Source organism: Chlorocebus sabaeus, chromosome 21, assembly GCF_047675955.1.
Source record: "Chlorocebus sabaeus isolate Y175 chromosome 21, mChlSab1.0.hap1, whole genome shotgun sequence".
Lineage (NCBI taxonomy): Eukaryota > Metazoa > Chordata > Mammalia > Primates > Cercopithecidae > Chlorocebus > Chlorocebus sabaeus.
In genome coordinates, this window is record NC_132924.1 from 6440918 (window position 1) to 6460159 (window position 19242).

At 41.4% G+C, this 19242-nt stretch overlaps 1 protein-coding gene across 3 annotated transcripts in view; it reads right to left on the bottom strand.

Annotated features, from left to right (window-relative positions):
• Nucleotides 1-19242, bottom strand: part of LANCL2 (LanC like glutathione S-transferase 2) — a 67743-nt gene that overhangs the window by 36611 nt on the left and 11890 nt on the right. Inside the window, exons 1-2 of one of the 3 annotated variants that reach the window (XM_007981279.3) lie at nucleotides 16962-17112; nucleotides 4550-4667 (exon numbers count right to left, since the gene is read on the bottom strand). In XM_007981279.3, the coding sequence (XP_007979470.1) occupies nucleotides 4550-4610 (61 nt within the window). In that variant the 5' untranslated portion in view covers nucleotides 4611-4667; nucleotides 16962-17112. Of the gene's footprint in view, nucleotides 1-4549; nucleotides 4668-6683; nucleotides 6711-16961; nucleotides 17113-19242 lie in introns of those variants that run through there. The other 2 variants (XM_037988307.2, XM_007981278.3) reach the window with 2 other exon arrangements.

The following is a 19242-nucleotide window of genomic DNA, read 5'->3' on the forward strand; positions in this document are numbered from 1 at the left end:
GCAGAAGCTGCAGCTGATTATCTCCCTTCCCCAATGCTAAAAGCTAGAGCCAGCTGGAGCTAGGCATCTCCCTCGCTCCGGGGAGGCGGGGCTGTGATAAACTCCTTGCAGGAGAGGCTCCAGTAAAGCAATTTCTCCAGAGGGCAGGTCTTGTCAAGAACAGAAGGCTCTGATGGAATTCTGTATGGTTCCTTCCCCTGAACCTACAAGAAGCATGAGGGGAGTGTTCCCTGATGTTCACCATGAAGATCTCATGGAGCTCCTAGAGGTAAAATTCACAGAAGTGTGAGAGCCCGCTATGACTGGGTGCCCATCGAGTTTTTAAGTCTCTCTGGCTGGTCCACACTTAGCCCCCGTAATTCATCATCAAAGTTTCGGTCAACAACAAATTGTATACGCACAGTCCCATAAGATCATAATCATAATACCATATTTTTACAGTACCTTTTCTATATCTAGCTATGTTTAGATACAAAAACACCATTGTGTTACAATTGCTACAGTATTCAATGCAGCAATGCTGTACAGCTTTGCGGCCTAGGAGCAACAGGCTATATCATAGAGCATAGAGGTGTAGTTGGCTACACAATCTAGGTATGTGTGAGCACCTCTATGATGTCTGCACAATGAAACTGCCCAGTGATGTGTTTCTCAGAACTCATCCATGATGTGAAGCGATGCACAACTGTAGTTCTTGGCATTCACCTGTTTCGCCACTTTTTGGTGCAGCTGTTTGCCCCTTTGACCTCACTTCTCTGATGGAGCTAAGAAGAGTTGCTGAGTTTTCACTCTGTTAAGCTTTTTACTTGCTAGGATGCAATGGTGACTTGTAAACTCCTTAAACGCTAGACTGGAAAACTGAAGTGTCTCTTTAATTTATCTTGCTTTTCCTTTGCATTTTTTCCTTGATAGTTTCATTTAGTCACTTATTTATTAAGCAAACATTTATTACACCCTTCCTAGACACGAGGATACTTTGCCCCCATGCTCTCTGTGGGGTCAGCTCTTTCTTTGGCTCCTTGCGCTTTGGTCTCATTTCTGAAATGATTTTTTATCTTTTCCTTAAATTTCTTTTCTTGGTCTGTCAATTCTTATTTCACATGCTCTTACCGTCTAGCCATCTCTGCTCTGAGTGTCTTTACCTCTGCGTTATGAACTCACTGCTTAACTAAGTTACAAAATGAATGCTGAAAGTACCACCAATTTTTCTCCACTTTGTAGTGACATCTTCCTGGTTTTCTCCCTCCATTGAGAAATTTTTATTTTTATTCCTTATATTATGGATAAAGTAATTATATTTTTTCTTAAAATTGAACTTTTCTATATCAATTATTAATAGGACAAATCCCTGGAAGGGGAAAATGGTTAGGGTAGCTTTCCCAACTTTTATCCCAACGGTGTCCTCTTGCTAAGTGATGAACAGTGTATGTAATACACGAGGAGTCTGGTGGCCAGATCTCCCGACTCTCAAACCCTTCCTTGTATCAGGAGTGCCCATTGCTGCTGCTTCCTTCCTTCTCTACACCATCAGCGGGGTCCAGCAAGAATGCCGCTCCACCTTGCAAGCTAAACCTGCTTCTCTGCAAGCCATGCCTATTCTACAGCTCTCCAACCCCATTCCCTGTGCACTTTCCACACCTTTATTCCCAGCTTCTCCTGGCACTGTCTTCCCACTTTGCACTCGGATGTGCCCACAGAAGTTCCCACTGAGGTTGTGGCCCACCCTGCCTGGAATAGCTATTTGTTGATTCTGGGAGGGTGGGTGGGGTCAGGGTGATTCGGCCATGCCTGGACCCTGGGCTTTCTCGCCTGCACACCATGGCTCTCCACACTCGTTCTAGATGCTGCTTGTTTTTACCCAACATGACTTGTGTGTTTTCTGTCTCAAAGTTTTGCTAAAGGGGTAAGTTGTGGGTGCTTCATTCATTCTTCTTCTTCTTTTGTTGAGACAAGGTCTCACTTTGTCACTCAGGCTGGAGTGCAGCAGTGCACTCATGGCTCACTGCAGCCTCGACCTCCTGGGCTTGAGCCATCCTCCTGCCTCAGCCTCCTGAGTACTTGGGACTACAGGTGTTTACCACTGTGCCCAGCTAATTTTAGAGATGGGGTCTTGTTATGTTGCCCAGGCTAGTCTCAAACTCCTGGCCTCAAACCATCCTTCCACCTCCATCTCCCAAAGTGCTGGGATTACAGGTGTTAGTCACTGTGCCCAGCCTTCTTCTTATATTGTACACACAATTTAGGGAGGTATGGGTCTAGGTGGATTCCATACATCTACCTGAACCTCTAAACCCTATTAATTTAAATCACTGAACAAAATACTTCCATGATGATTCCCAAAGACAGCAACAGCTAGGGATTTTTTAAGCAATACTGATTTCTGGAAACCGCCTCTAGAGTTCCTAATGTAACTGTTCTGGGCTGGAGGCTGAGAACTGTAGTTTCTTACAAAGCTCTCTTGGTAACTGTGATGCACGGCCAGTTTAGAACCTAACAATCAGGGGTTTAGAAACCCTTTTTCAACAAGCAATAAAGTTGTAAGTAAAAGATTTTTAGGGGAAACCTGTGCAACTAATAGCTATGCTATTTTCCTTCCAAAATATCCTTATTCTTTGTATTTTACTTCAGGTTAACCACAATTATCTAATTTTATTACATTTAAGACATCTTTGGCCCTGTAAGTGAACTGGCTCCATGTCTGTCTGGGTTTATAAGTTTGAAGTTTGACATATGTAATGTCACTATGTAAATGCTGCATGCATAACAGGCAAATAAGCATCACAAAAATGAATGTAAATATAAATACAAATACAATGTTCACAAAAATGAATATAAATATAAATACAAATACAATAATATCAGGGCCCCATGTTTGGTTCATGGTGGCTCTAATATGTATATCTCTGTCTATGCTGTTTTTTTTGTTTGTTTTTTGTTTGTTTGTTTCTTTTTGAGAAAGGGTCTCACTCCTGTTGCCCAGATTGGAGTGTAATGATGTGATCCCAGCTCACTACAACCTCCACCTCTGGGCTCAAACAATTCTCCTGCTTCAGCCTTCCCAATAGCTGGGACTATAGGCACATGCTACCACGCCCAGCTAATTTTTGTATTTTTAGTAGAGACAGCTTTTGCCATGTTGCCCAGGCTAGTCTCAAACTCCTGAGCTCAAGTGATCTGCCATCTTTGGTCTCCCAAAGTGCTTTGGATTACAGGCTTGAGCCACCACAGCTGGCCTATGCTGTTTATTAATTAAGCTATAAGAATTCAGCAGGAAATCACTCTAACTGTGTACATAAATTGTCATTAGGAATTTAGTCAGACTTCAGTCTAATCCCTGAGAACAAGGTCATCTTTTATATCCTTTATATTCCCTAAATAATTATTAGAATGTTCTGAATACCGGGTAAAATAATAAGAATGCAAAGATTAGTTAATGCAAGTTAATTTTTCAATTACATTTTTTGATGTGAAGTATATTATTGGTTGTTTAACTGTTACCATTAAAATAAAAATAAAAACATTTATATGCACAAATGAGTCAAATAAGTACAGGCAGTAGGGTAGATAGTTTATATCACAGAACAGAGAGACCACTCACCACAGCCTGTCACAATGACCAGAGCAGCCAAGAATCCTTTAAAATTGACCCTAGGGCAAGTTTGCTCGTAATAATTACACATTTTCATAGACAGCTACATATTAGGTTAAATAAATGATGTTATAAAAAAAGACATACTAGATATTAAAGTTCAAACGTCAGGGAGAAAGCATTTCTTTAGAAATAAAATTCCAAATCATCTCATCATTGAAGACACAGAGCAAGACTTCAATTAAAAGGTATAAAATCAGCCAAGCATGGTGGCTCACACCTGTAATCCCAGCACTTTGGGAGGCTGAGGCAGGAGGGTCGCTTGAGCCCAGGAATTTGGGACCAGCCTCGGCAACATAGTGAGACTCTGTCTTTACAAAATAATTTAAAAAATTAGCCAGGTGTGGTGGCACGTGCCTGTGGTCCCAGCTACATGGGAGGCTGAGGCAGGAGGATGGTTTGAGCCCAGGAGGTCAACGCTGCAGACAGCTGTGATTGCACCACTGTACTCTAGCCCAGGCAACAGAGTGAGACTCCGTCTCAAAAAAAAAAAAAAGTATAAAATCTTTATAATTTTATTTTCTTTTGTTTTTGAGACAGAGTCGCACTCTGTGGCCCAGGCTGGAGTGCGCTGGCACGATCTTGGCTCACTGTAACCTCCGCTTCCTGGGTTCAAGCAATTCTCCTGCCTCAGCCTCCCGAGTAGCTGGGATTACAGGCACCCGACACCACACCCGGCTAATTTTTGTATTTTTAGTAGAGACGGGGTTTCACCATGTTAGTCAAGCTAGTCTCGAACTCCTGACCTCAGGTGATCTACCTGCCTCGGCTTCCCAAAGTTCTGGGATTACAGGCACCAGCCACCATGCCTGGCCAAATCTTTACCACTTTAAAAGAGAAGAAAATTTCAAAGTCAAGTCTTACATCTCATAATCTAAGAATAAAATGTATCAGTCTCACCTGTCCAGCCAGTATAAGCAGAGCAGTCATGGGGATCAGCTGTCTTCAGCCCTTCTTCCATTTGCTGCAGAAGATCTTTAATTTTGGTCTGGATCCGTCTTATTAAGTTATGAATGATCTGAGATCCAAAAGAAGAGATAACTTTAACTGCACAAGAATGGGACAATGTTGTAATAAACACTTTAAAGTCTAAATTGTACAAACATAACAGACAGCAGTTACTTTCCTTGGACCGTCTCAGTGCATCGTTAGTTGGAGTCCATCTTGGTTTTTATAAGGTTACATTTTTTTTTAATGAGATAATACCCTATTTAGACTATAACTCATAAGTAGAATCACAAAAAACAACTAGCAGAAATCAAAGAATTTAAAAAAAAACAGAAAAGAAAAAAATGGATGGATTTAACTACACAAACATTTCAACTTCTGTAAGATAAAGAACAAAAGAAAGATGGTTTAAAAGTTAATGACAAAGGGGAAATACATGGAATATAAGATATAAATCAATAATAAACACAATACATAACTAGACCCCAAATTATTAACATCCTCATACAAAAGAAAAAATGATAAGCATACATAAAACAAGTTTGATCACTCAGTGATTACTGAAATGCAAATAAAAACAAGTACTATGGATTTATCAGATTAAAAAAATAGTATTATATAAAAAGAATTAAGTCCCAAGACTAACAGCAAACAAAACAGGTATTCTTATTCATTGTTGGCAGTCTTTCCCAAGAGAAATATGCAATATTCTTCAATAATGTAGCTGACAGTATTGTTAAGATCTTTCCTACCTTTGCTGATTTTTTTTTTTTTTTTTTGCACCACAGTTTCGCTCTGTCACTCAGGCTAGAGTGCAGTGGTGTGATCTCAGCTCACTGCAACCTCCGCCTCCTGGGTTCGAGCGATTCTTCTGCCTCAGCCTCTTAAGTAGCTGGGACTATAGGCGCTTGCCACCACGCCTGGCTAATTTTTGTATTTTTAGTAGAGATGGGGTGAGACAGAGTTTCGCTCATCACTCAGACTGGAGTGCAATGGTACGATCTTGGCTCACTGCAATCTCTGCCTCCTGGGTTCAAGTGATTCTCCTGCCTCGGCCTCCCGAGTAGCTGGGATTACAAACACCCGTCACCACACCCAACTAATTTTTGTATTTTTAGTAGAGATGGGGTTTCACCATGTTGGCCAGGCTGGTCTTAAACACCTGACCTCAAGTGATCCACCCACCTCCCAAAGTGCTGGGATTATAGCAATGAGCCACGGTGCCTGGCCCACCTCTGCTGATTTTTAAAAATCTACTTGCTCTATCAATTAGTCAGAAACCTCCCATTATGACTATGGAATTGTTTATTTCTCCCTTTAACTCTCTCTCTCTTTTTGCTTTCATAGATTTTGAAGTTCTGTTATTAGGCATAGACAAATTAATGACTAGTATGTCTTCCTGACAAACTGATTCATTTTCATAATGAAATGTCCTTCTATGAGATTGTAAAGAAAATACTTTTAGGTTCTGCACAATTAGGGCTTTGAGGGCAAATTCTACTGAAATTTGGGATTCTGGACTAAAAGTAAACCTTAGGAACTAAGGTGTGCAGAGTGTGAACCCCAGAGAGGTTTCCTCAACCCTGGATGTGCATGTTTACATTTCAAAGTGCATGAGGCCCCAGAACCAGGAGACATTTCTGACTTGTAAAACTGAAGACAATGGGCTCATCTTTTCCATACAGTTATTTATGTACATTCTGAAAAGATTAAAGAAAGATGCTGCTAATGAGACTCTCAGAAAGGGAAGGGGAGACAATTGCCTTTTCCCCTTTTATAAAAAGCACAGAAAATTTACTTTCCTTCTTTCCTTATCTACAATACTGGCTTTGCCAATGAAGGTCATCATACCCTACCTGCACTGCATTGTACCACAGATAAGAACTGGGACCTGGGAACTGCCCACTGGTTATTTGTGGTCAGGTAAACAGGAAGAAATTCCTGATTCAAAAACCTTTTGCTATATTCAGGACAAAATTAATTAACATAAGTATCAAAACCCTCTTTACCTGCTCCACCTAAGAGCTATTTTATGGGACATTTTACACATAGTCACTAAGTTTTCAGATGCCCACAGCTTGCTTACTTGGCCATCCATTCACTTTCAACCTTTGTCTTGATATTATAAGTCGATCTCTTGTGTAGCACACAGTTTGGTTTTCGTTAATTTATCCTGATAGTCTTAGAGTCCCTCAGTGGACATGAGCAGAACCCTCTTTATTGGCAGGATGCCCTAAGAGAAAGTGCGGTTCAGTCAGCCCTGAGTGGCACCTTTTCCAGTCCCACTGTGGGACAAACCCCATCTGTTCCTGCAGACTCACCTCTAGGCTGTATTTTTTAAAAACTGGAATGAATTCAACCCCCAGATCCTCAAAAACAAACATCTAACTTTCTTGTGTAACACAGCATGGCTCCTAGGCAGAAAAACATCAAATTTGCTTCCTTAGTCTTTTATAAGCAAAAGCAGAATAAGGAGGATAGGGCAAAAAAAAAAAAAAAAAAAAAAAAAAAAAAAAAAAAAAAGAGAGAGAGAAAGAAAAGAATAGAAAAGACAGACAAAGAAAAACAGAAACAAGAGGCAGAGGCAGAGGCAGAGGCAGGCTCAACTGTTGGCTGCTGTAAAGCCCCCAGCCCCCGCCAGGTTTCCCTAAGGATACTCCTCCAAATGACTGCTACCAGTGGAGACAGCCAGGCCACCCAAAGGCAAACTGCTCCCAGTGAGATAAATGGGAAAAGCCCCACCCAACTTGTACCCTCTGCTATCAGGGGAACCCGCCCCCAATATTTCAATGTAGGTTCTATTTTCCCTAAGTGTTGGCCAGTCTGAGAAATAAAGAGAAAGAGTACGAAAAGAGGAATTTTACAGCTGGACCTCTGGGGATGATGTCACATATCGGTAGGACCGTGATGCCCACCTGAGCCGCAAAAACAGCAGGTTTTTATTAAAGACTTCAAAGACTTCAAAAAGGGAGTGGGTGGACGAACAGGGAGTAGGTAACAAAGATCACATGCTTCAAAGGGCAAAAAAGGAGAACAAAGATCACATGCTTCTGAGGCCAATAAAGATCATAAGGCAAAGGGCAAAATAAAGATCACAAGGCAAAGGGCGAAATCAAAAACTCCTGAGAAGGGTCTATGTTCAGTTGTGCACGTATTATCTTGATAAATATCTTAACAGAAAACAGGGTTTGAGAGCAGAGTACTGGTCTGACCTCAAATTCACCAGGGTGAGGTTTTCCCCCACCCTGATAAGCCTGAGGGTACTGCAGGAGACCAGGGCATATTTCAGTCCTTATCTCAACCACATACGACAGACACTCCCAGAGCGGCCGTTTATAGACAAAGGTCTTAATTATTAATATTCCTTGCTAGGAAAAGAATTCAGTGATATCTTCCCTACTTGCATGTCCGTTTATAGGCTCTCAGCAAGAGGAAAAATATGGCTCTATTCTGCCCGACCCCGCAGGCAGTCAGACCTTATGGTTGTCTTCCCTTGTTCCCTGAAAATCGCTATTATTCTGTTCTTTTTCAAGGTACACTGATTTCATAGTGTTCAAATACACATTTTACAATCAATTTGTACAACAGTGATCCTGAGGTGACATACATTCTCAGCTTACAAAGATTACAGGATTAAGAGATTAAAGTAAAGACAGGCATAAGAAATTATAAGAGTATTATTTGAGAACTGACAAATGTCCATGAAATCTTCATAGTTTATGTTCAGAGATTGCAGTAAAGACAGGCATAAGAAATTATTAGAGTATTATTTGGGAACTGATAAATATCCATGAAATCTTCACAATTTATGTTCTTCTACCACAGCTCCAGCTGGTCCCTCCGTTTGGGGTCCCTGACTTCCCACAACACTCTGTCACAAGCTCAGCCACTGGAAATGAGGCCTGAGAACCAAAGGACTCCCAGGACGGAATTCCAGCCCCTGAAAGTCTTGAGCTGAAGGGAAGGGGCTCTCTGCTCCAGCTGAAAACAGCTCACCTTAAGTGGTGACTTGAGAAGGTGGGAAAAATTCATCTCACACCATGTAGGTCCAGGGTGTCAAGGCTCTCCCTGACTGATGGAGATAAAGGATAAAGCAAAGTAGTAAAGGGGCTGGCCCAACCTTGCAATAACTGGCTGACTCACAAGCCCTCCTGTAAAGCTTAACTCCTCATCATTCCTTTTTTTTTTTTTTTTTTTTTTAAACACAGTCTCTCTCTCTTGCCCAGGCTGGAATGCAGTGGCACCATCTTGGCTCACTGCAGCCTCTGCCTCACTGCAGCCTCTGCCTCCAGGGTTCAAGCCATTCTCGTGCCTCAGCCTCCCTAGTAGCTGGGATTACAGGCATGTACCACCACACCTAGCTAATTTTTGTATTTTTAGTAGAGACAGGGTTTTACCATGTTTGCCAGCCTGGTCTCAAACTCATAGCCTCAAGTGATCCACCTGCCTCTGCCTCCCAAAGTGCTAGGATTACAAATATGAACCACAGTGCCCAGCCCATTCCTTTCTTCTCTTTTCCTCTTTTTCTGTTCAATCCAGGGGTCCAGCCTTAAAATGGAAAAAGTCTCTAACATCCTAATCCCTGATTTTGTCATTTTCTTTAAAACTCCAGCTGATTAGATATTATGGCCCATTTTTGTGAACATTTTAAATTAATGGGCAAGCTACAAGAGAAATTCCAAGCTCAAATGGTTAACCTGCAATGTAGAGTTATGTAGAGTCTTCTAAAGCTCTCTTGCCCTCTTTTTTCCTAACTACTTTAAATCTGCTGTTACTAAGTTGCTGGTGCTAAGATAAGATTCATTATTTATAGTGTAACTAATATGTAAACATTGAAAACTCATTTAAAGTTAAAGAAAAGGAAAAGAGGTATTTTTAGTAAAGAAGGGTATAAAAAGAAATTTTATAGAAGAAAAAATCTTGTATGATAAATTACTATCTTAAAGTAAGGTTATAAAAAGGATGTTTAGAACAAGTCAAAGTCCAATATGTCATAAATGGTCTGTGTAAGTCATGAAAAGGTTCATGAAGGAGAATTTATGAAAGGAATTTTGTATGTAATTAAGTTGGTATAATTTGAAAAAATTATTTAGTATAGTCTTTCTAACATTAATTCTCTATGTTAAAACAAGGTTTTCTTCAGGTATTACTCTGCTCTTAATAAAACTGCACAAAGTTTTACTCAGAATTTTCTAAAAGTTTCTTAAAAAAAAAAAAGTCCTCAGAAGCATATCTCAGAAGTTCAACGTTTGCTGCATCCCAGTTTGCTGTGTTCCACTGCTTTCAGCTTTTTCTCCCCTGGAGGAGGCGTAGGATAGTAACTCTCTTCTGCAGTCTTTGTCAGCTCCTGTAACTTTTTCTTCCAGTTCTGTTATTGTGGCCTAATGCTAAAATGTTTCATCTTGAAGGTCAACATTAACCAATGTTTTCCTCTAACATAATTTAATTCTGTACTCCTGGATTTTCTTGATATTTATCTAAATTCTCAAAGTAATCAAAAATGTCTCACACTGTTCCTATGAGTCATGTGTTCCCAGGCTATACTCATAGCCTCCTAACCCTAAACACACTCTTCCTGTGTCTAATTAAATTCAAACACGTTTTCATCAAGGTTAACTTCCAGGTTAACTAAATGGACACCCATCAGAAAAGTCACACTGTAAAAGGTTTTTCTTTGCCTTTTTGGTAACTGGCTTTAAAAAGAACCCAAACTTTTACCTTCTAGAGTTCATGAGTTTCACCTTCAAATGATGCTGCAAATGTCATAGCAATCTCTCCCCAATAATGCCTGCTACCTTTACGAATTTCCCTGGGATTCAGATGAACACCAGTTTCACCCTAACATAATCCCCCTCTCCTACAAGTCCCTTCCTCCAGGAAGGTCCAATATCCCACGTTCCACAATCCAAAACAATAACTCGCATAACTTCTCGACCAAATAACAATCCTAGGTAGGGCCAGCTCTATGACCTGGTCAGCAGAAAGCAGCTGGAAGATGATACCTTCACCCACATGCCAAAGACCTGTCATTGTTGCTCTGTCGTGGGGGAAATGTGGAGTCCTAGCTGGGGAAAAGAAATCAGACACTGGTGGGAGCAGTGGGAAGCAAAAAGAACCAGATAAGCTAAAGTCTGTTTTTCTTCAGAGTCCAGAACACGTAGCCCTCCTGTGCCCAACTTATGACCAGACACCTACAAGTTTGCTCACTGCAGCCTTGGTGTTACTGGTACTGCACAAAGCTCTCCAGCACACATCACAGCACCATTCTATAAATTCAATCTCCAGCAAGTCTTTGTTTCCTTACAGTCAGCTTCTCTTCCACTGGCCTGCCTGTTGCCTCTTTGCAACATCTTTTCCTTCTTTCTCTAATAAATCTGCCTTTCTGTACTCACAACTGTCTTGGTAAATTCTTGCACCCTCACACCACCAGCCCAGACAGTCGCCACTCACCCACGACAGTTTCCATCAGGTATCACCTCTGTTGCTTTTTTTTCAGATGGGGTTTCACTCCTGTCACCCAGGCTGGAGTGCAATGGCATGATCTTGGCTCACTGCAACCTCTGTCTCACAAGGTCGAGCGATTCTCCTGCCTCAGCCTCCCAAGTAACTGGGACTACAGGTGTGCACCATTACGCCTGGCTAAGTTTTGTATTTTTTGTAAAGACAGGGTTTTGCTATGGTGCCCAGGCTGGTCTCAAACTCCTGGGTTCAAGAAATCCTCCCACCTCTGCCCCGCAAAGTGCTGGGATTACAGGCGTGAGTCATCGTGTCCAGCCTGCCGTAACAAATTATTTTACGTGGTGGTGGTGATGGTGGTTAAGTGTTTTAATCTTAAAATGTCTTAATTTGCCTTCATTCTTGAAGGATATTTTCAGAGAAAAAAAAAAAGTCTGGATAATGGTTTCTTTCATGTTATTTCATTCTCCTCTGTCTCCATGATTTCTAATGAGAAATCAGCCCTCAGTGAAATTTCCTGTATATAATGTGTTGTTTTCCTCTGCTCCTATCAAGATGTGCTCTTTACCTTTGTCTTGATTTGGGCTTCTTTGTGTTTATTCCTCTCGGTATTTTGAGGTGCATCCTGCATCTATAAATTTCTATCTTTCATTGAATGTGTAAAATCCTAAACCATTATTTCTTCAAATACTTATTCTGTCCCACTCTTCCTCTGCTTCCCTTCTACGATTCCAATTACCAACAGCTGGATGGTTTGATGTAATTTAACAGGTCCCTAAAACTCTTGCCTTTCTTTTTCCCTTCATTCTTTTTTTTCTATTTTGCACACTGGATAATTTCTATTGATTTATTTTCAAGTTTACAAATTACTAATTCTCTTTCCTCTGTCTTGAAACCACCCCCTGCAAAAATTATAACAGTGAGAAAATCGTGACAGTGAAAGAGATCTGACCTAAGAGACTCTATCTTGCTTCTAACCTCCAAGCTGTCCTTGTTCATTCCTGGGTGCTGGCTGAACTAACTTTGAGAGGAATTTATTTTATTTTATATATGTGTATACACACACACACACACACACACACACACACACACACATATAGAGAGAGAGAGATGGAGTCTCACTCTCTTGCCCAGGATGGAGTGCAGTGGCACTATCTGGGCTCACTGCAAACTCTGCCTCCCAGGTTCAAGTGATTCTCCTGCCTCAGCCGCCCCAGTAGCTGAAATTACAGGCATGTGCCACTATTATAGGAGTTATTAAGAAATTATTAGGCCGGGCGTGGTGGCTCATGCCTGTAATCCCAGCACTTTGGGAGGCCGAGGCGGGCGGATCAGGAGGTCAAGAGATCGAGACTATGCTGGCCAACATGGTGAAACCCCATCTCTACTAAAAATACAAAAAGTAGCTGGGCGTGGTGGCAGGTGCCTGTAGTCCCAGCTACTCAGGAGGCTGAGGCAGGAGAATGGTGGGAACCCAGGAGGCAGAGGTTGCAATGAGCTGTGATTGCGCCACTGCACTCCAGCCTGGGTGACAGAGTAAGACTCCGTCTCAAAAAAAAAAAAAAAAAAAAAAAAAGAAATTATTTTAGGCAGATAGAGAGCATAAAAGGTCCTTGGTAAAGTTTTTTTTTCTTGTAATAAAAGCAATGCCAGAAACGTTTCTTTTCTAGCAGAAAAACAGCTTGAAGAGCCAGGCTGGCAAGTATTGATATGATAACGTAGATTAAAAACTAGGTCTGCCCAACATGGCCACCCCCAGGTATCTCCACCTGTGCAGGACATCATAGTGGCTCACACTGCATATTAAAAGGCTAGGATGGGAGGGTCAATTATTTCGAGGGCTATGTGAATGACATACCTAGTCAAATCAATCCCCTGGGCCCTATGTAAATCAGACGCTGCCTCCTTTAGCCTCCCAATATAACTGACCATTCCTCCTCACTCACCACACATGGGGTTTCCTCTCTCTGCTTGCAGCCCCCCTCCCTCTGTCTCTGTAAGGAAGAGCGTCTTCCTTCTTTCTTGCCTATTAAACTCTCTACTCCTTAAAACCACTCCACATGTGTCCGTGTCATTTTATCTAAATCAGCGAGAGATAAAGGACCCTGGTGTTCCTCCAGTCATCAGAGCTGTATCACCACCACGTCCCACTAATTTTTTGTATTTTTAGTAGAGACAGGGTTTTGCCATGTTGGCCAGGCTGGTCTGGAACTCCCAACCTCAAGTGATCCGCCCACTTCGGCCTCCCAAAGTGCTGGATTACAGGCATCAGCCACCGTGCTGGCCAAGAGAAATTTAATTTATGGTTTAACTTTGAAACAAAGATAACAGCCCTTTCCCAAAACAAACTCCCTTCTTGCCTGGGGACCAGAATGCCTTTGTAAAACTCACAAATTAGCCACAAGATTAGAAATTATGGTGTCGGAGTCATGAACCAGAGGCCACAAGATTCCAAACCTCCTCAATTGCTCCTCAGGATAACATCACTACTGTAAAACCTAAGAATGGTGATCAAGATATATTTTCAGACCCTGCATTCTGATGCACCAGCTGGTGCCATCCAGACTGGTAATCGGGCTCAACCGGTTCTGTAATCCCACCCAGGAACAGAAGACAAGAAGAAGAACCCACTGTGACCCCCTAAGATTTCATCTAGGATCCGACCAATCAGCACTCCCACTCCCTTGCCCCTACCCACCAAATTATCCTTTAAAAACCCCAGTCCAGGTTTTCAGGGAGACTGGCTTGAGTAAAAAACTCCGGTCACCAGTTCAGCTGGCTTTGTGTGAATTACACTTTGTGTTGTGATTCCCGTCTTGATAAGGCAGCTCTGTGTGGGCAGCGGGCAAGCAGAACTCACGGGGCACTGACAGTCTTCTCATTCCCCTGCTACAGCCATGCAGTAACTTTTAACTGTCATACACTGTATTTATCAGTTCTAAAATATCCATGAGACTCTTTTTTAATGGTTTTTACTTCCCTAGTGAGATTTCCTCATTTTTCATGAATTGAAAGCATATTTTGTTTTATTTCATGAAGGAGAGTTACAGTAGTCAGTTTAAAATCGTTGCATACTAGTTTCACTATCTGGTTCTTTTCAGGATTGGACCCAGTTAATGTTCTTTTCTTTTGAAAATGTGTCTTTTATGTAGAAAAGCAGAATATGCCACCTCAAAATCATGCATTTTTGACATAAGGATGAATTTGAGTTGAAGACAACTGAGAACTAGACGCTAGAATAGCTCTCTCCCCTCCCCCACCTGCCTAAAAGCAGGACTTAAAAACTGTGTCCCTCCTTCGCTCCCAACCAGGGAAGAAATCTTTGGAAGGCATCAGCCTGAAGAAGGCACCACAGAATTCTACATTACAAACCCCATTTGTTTGCCATTCTATGATTTGCATCCCAGACACTAAAAGTCCCTGTCCTTTGTCTTGTCACTGCTCTTTGCTGAAGATGAGATATAAGCTGGGTTTCTAAGCCATCTCTGTGAGATTCACTCATTCCCTGGGTACGTCCTACGTGCATATGAAATACACACATTAAAACACTCACTTGTTTTTCTCTTCTTAATTTGTCTTTTATTACAGGGGTCTGTCCCAGCTAAGAACCCCGAGGGGTAAGAGGAAAAACAATTTTTCTCTCTCACACTACGATCCTGGTTCTACAGAGAGCAGGTAACTTTGCCCTGCAACTGGAATATTAATTTGTACACTGTTTTCTTGCTTGTATTGAATTGCAAATTATGTTTCTGGGGCAGCAGCTCTCCTCTCAATTCTTTAGTCTCTTTTTTTTTTTTTTTTTTTTGAGACAGAGTCTGGCTCTGTCGCCCAGGCTGGAGTGCAGTGGCCGGATCTCAGCTCACTGCAAGCTCCACCTCCCGGGTTTCGCCATTCTCCTGCCTCAGCCTCCCGAGTAGCTGGGACTACAGGCGCCCGCCACCTCGCCTGGCTAGTTTTTTGTATTTTTTAGTAGAGACGGGGTTTCACTGTGTTAGCCAGGATGGTCTCGATCTCCTGACCTCGTGATCCGCCCGTCTCGGCCTCCCAAAGTGCTGGGATTACAGGCTTGAGCCACCGCGCCCGGCCTTATCTTTAGTCTTTAGCTAAGCTTCTTTGCGTCTGTTCCAGACATGGGTTGTTCAGAATTTGATTGGATATATACACAGACAAGATTTTGGGATCCCTCCCCCGGCTCATTCCCTTTCCCCATTATCTTATCAACCAGTTATCCCATCTTAGATTTCTGGTTCCCTCAAAATGTGTTTTTCCCATAGGCACATCCTGCCACCACTGAGTGCACCACGTAAATGAAACTTAGCTCCAGGATAAAAGACATGGACACAGAAATTTCTTTCACAGGGAATGCACTATAATATAACCTATAGAGGTCAGGCATGGTGGCTCACACCTGTAATCCCAGCACTTTGGGAGGCCGAGGCGGACGGATCACGAGGTCAGGAGATTGAGACCATCCTGGCTAACACACAGTGAAACCCCGTCTCTATTAAAAATACAAAAACAAAATTAGCCGGGCGTAGTGGCAGGCGCCTGTAGTCCCAGCTACTCAGGAGGCTGAGGCAGGAGAATGGCGTGAACCCGGGAGGCGGAGCTTGCAGTGAGCCGAGATCCAGCCACTGCACTCCAGCCTGGGCGACAGAGTGAGACTCCGTCTCAAAAACAGAAAACAAAAATCAAAACAAAAAACAAAACAAAACAAAAACATACCCTATAGAAATTCACTCTTCCGCCAGGGTGTGGTGGCTCATGCCTGTAATCTCAGCACTTTGGGAGTCCGAGGTGGGTGCATCACCTGAGCTCAGGAGTTCAGGAACAGCCTGGCCAACATGGGGAAACCCCATCTCTACTAAAAATACAAAATTCGCCGGGCATGGTGGCACACACCTGTAATCCCAGCTACTCAGGAAACTGAGGCAGAAGAATCACTTGCACCCGGAAGGCAGAGGTTGCAGTGAGCCAAGATGGCGCCACTGCACTCCAGCCTGGGCAAAAAAGAGTGAAACACCATCTCAAAAAAAAAAAACAAAAAAAGAAATTCACTCCTCCAATCATGCACTGTAACATACTCTATAGAACCTCCCTCCTCCTCCAATCATGCACTGTAACATATTCTATAGAACCTGGACATAATACAAAAAGGCAATTACACTGTGGTCTGCTTATTCTCCAGTGCCTTTGAGCAGCTGCTTTTTATGTTATATCCCAGTCTTATACTTGTTTTATACAGGGCGTCCTCCGGCAGGGTCTTAGCCCATCATTAAAGTATAAATCCCCTAAAACACTTTTTAAGTTAAAAAAAAACAACCCCAGTATACATACTTTCGTTACACTCCAGCTGCATATTATATACCATAAAACCCCCATCCGTGTCCACATTTTTAAGTCACTGAAAGTAATAGCTGAGCATTCAGAGATGGGAAAATCTATTTTGAGACTAACCAATTGTGCCCAAAAGGATTTAAACATGCATATTTACAAGTATATATTTTTGCTATAACATAGGTACTGAATACGACTTTCCCCTTTGACATTATATTTATTAGTTGCCAAAGACTAAAATAGGTAGGCAAGACAACAAATTCTATTAAGTGACTAAAATATAGCATTAGCTTTCAAAATTGTATCTTTTCATTAAATGTTATTCAAAGGAATAAGTAAATTACAATAATTTCTACTCATCCATGGTGGTAAAATACCTTCCCTTATAGTGAAAGCTGAGTTAGAAATCTAAGGCCAAGGAGAGCTTCATGAAGATCTTTATAATTATGCTCACTTAAATAAAACGATAAAGATGGCACACCAAAAAACACAGTCTCAATATTTCACCCACTTTAAAGGTGATATTATGAGTTAACTAGACAAACACATGCACTTAACAATCTTTACTTACTAGCAATGCTTTCTGGATTTGCCATTCCCTATGGTTTTGGTGATGTTTTTGTAAATGTATTTAACTTTGCTTCTGTTAATGAATGCACCAAAAAGAGTAATCGTATGGTTTTCCATCCAACTTCTTAAAAACTTTTTGACTCCAGGTTAGTAACTTACACCTCCTGTGTCTTGACCTTTGGTTTCTACTGTAATCAAAGAGATGCAGAATCATTTGCAAAAGAAGGAATAAATGGGGATACCTCTTTAATACCTGCGGTAGCAGAACCCATAAGATAGTTCCTGGCCCATATCTAGTCCCCATACCCTTCCTGCCTGTTAACAGAAATCTGATTATATTCAGAACACCAGGGCATCCAGCCCCAGAAGAGATGCTTCATTTTCCAGGCCCTGTTACGCACAAGGGTGGCCACATGACACAGTTCTGACCAATGAGACCTAAATGAAAGTATTCTAGGAAGTCCTGGGAGGTTCTTATTTTTCATGATAAAAAAGAAAGAATTTCCCTAACTTTTCTCCCCTCTGCCTGCTGATTAAAGTACCTCTAAGTTGAGTTTTCCAGGCCTAATGCACACTCATATGCAGTCTTAGCTCTATCATGATAACCTAATTCCAAAGCATATACTACTAACCCTTCACTCCTCATAAATGCTACTGGAGTATATTTTTAAGACTTATGATTGCTTTCTCCAATTTCCTTTAATATTTGCCAAAATTTCATTGCAAAAACCATTAATTTATCTGCCCTTTGCCATAAGGTACTTTTTCTGGTTCCCCTTTTCCTATTTCTCATAAAAGAGGCTTCTAATTTGTTTATACTGGAACAAAATTCTCATGTACAAAAAACATTTATTATGCTCTAATTCTATTCACATTTGATGGAGATTACTGTACCAGGAGAAATTTTAACTGGTTTGTCTCTTTTAATAATGGTATTTTATTTATACACACACACACACATACACATGTGAATATATACATATGTGCACACACTTCTTTTTTCCTTTTATTTTTGAGGCTGAGTCTCATTCTGTCACCCAGGCTAGAGTGCAGTGGCGCAATCTCAGCTCACTGCAACCTCCTACCTGCTGGGTTCAAGTGATTCTTGTGCCTCAGCCTCCTGGTAGCTAGGATTATAGGCATGCGCCACCACATCCGGCTAATTTTTGTATTTTCAGTAGGGACAGGGTTTCCCCATGTTGGGCAGGATGGTCTTGAACTCCTGGCCTCAAGTGATCCACCCACCTTGGCCTCTCAAAGTGCTAGGATTACAGGAGTGAGCCATTGCACCTGGCAATAATGGTATTATAAAGATAACTAACAATTATTGAGCACTTACTATGTACTTGGCACTAAGTGCTTTACATATTTCAAATAATATTCACATCATTCCATTTTTTAGGTAAGAAAACCAAGGCTTACTTGAGGTCTCATGACAATGAGAGACAAAGCTCTTGAAACTCTGACTAGACTGTCTACTTCTAAAGTTCCTGGGCTGCGCATTCTCTGCTTATTGTGAAATTTTTTGCTTGATTCTATATTTATATTTTACCTTTGGATATGCAGGACTTAGGACAGCCTTCACTCATTCATACTATATGAATAGAAATATGTACCTGCCACATAGCCCAGAAACAGCAGGAGTAGTTAAAGAACTTTGGAGGTTTTATCTCTTGACTCTGAAATTGATTTTTAGCAATTACACTGCAATTGGGAAGAAAATGTTCTTTTCCTACACGGTGGGTAGACAATTTTCCCAAACAAGAATGCCCAAGTGTATTATAAAGCAGAAATACATTGGAGTAGATATTAATCACTGGTTGTAAAACGCCTTGTGAGGTGTCATTGCATCTATTATTCCAAATGACGCATAAGACACATTTATGGCAAGATTTATTTCTCTTCCTCACATGTTTTCATGGTAATAAATCTTAGAATCAAATAAAAAAGCTTTTTTCCTGGGGAGGGTAGGGTGGGAAGAAGAGACAGAAGAGGAGGGGGAAGGGGGAATAGGGGAAGGAGAGAGAAAGAGGAAGGGAAAGATAAACAGATGGCAGACAGACATTGGGTGATACTGAAGCATACAAATTACACCAGTTATATTCTTGAAAAACGTTTCAAGAAATTAACTTTCTTTGTATTCGTGATATTTTTTCCATGTACATCACAGGAACAATTGAGGGGAATAATTTATTTCCTAATTTGTCATTTGCTAGAACATATTCACATATTCTGTACCTCTCTGCCTCAACTCTAGATTTTAGAGAAGGTAAGGGTTCAGA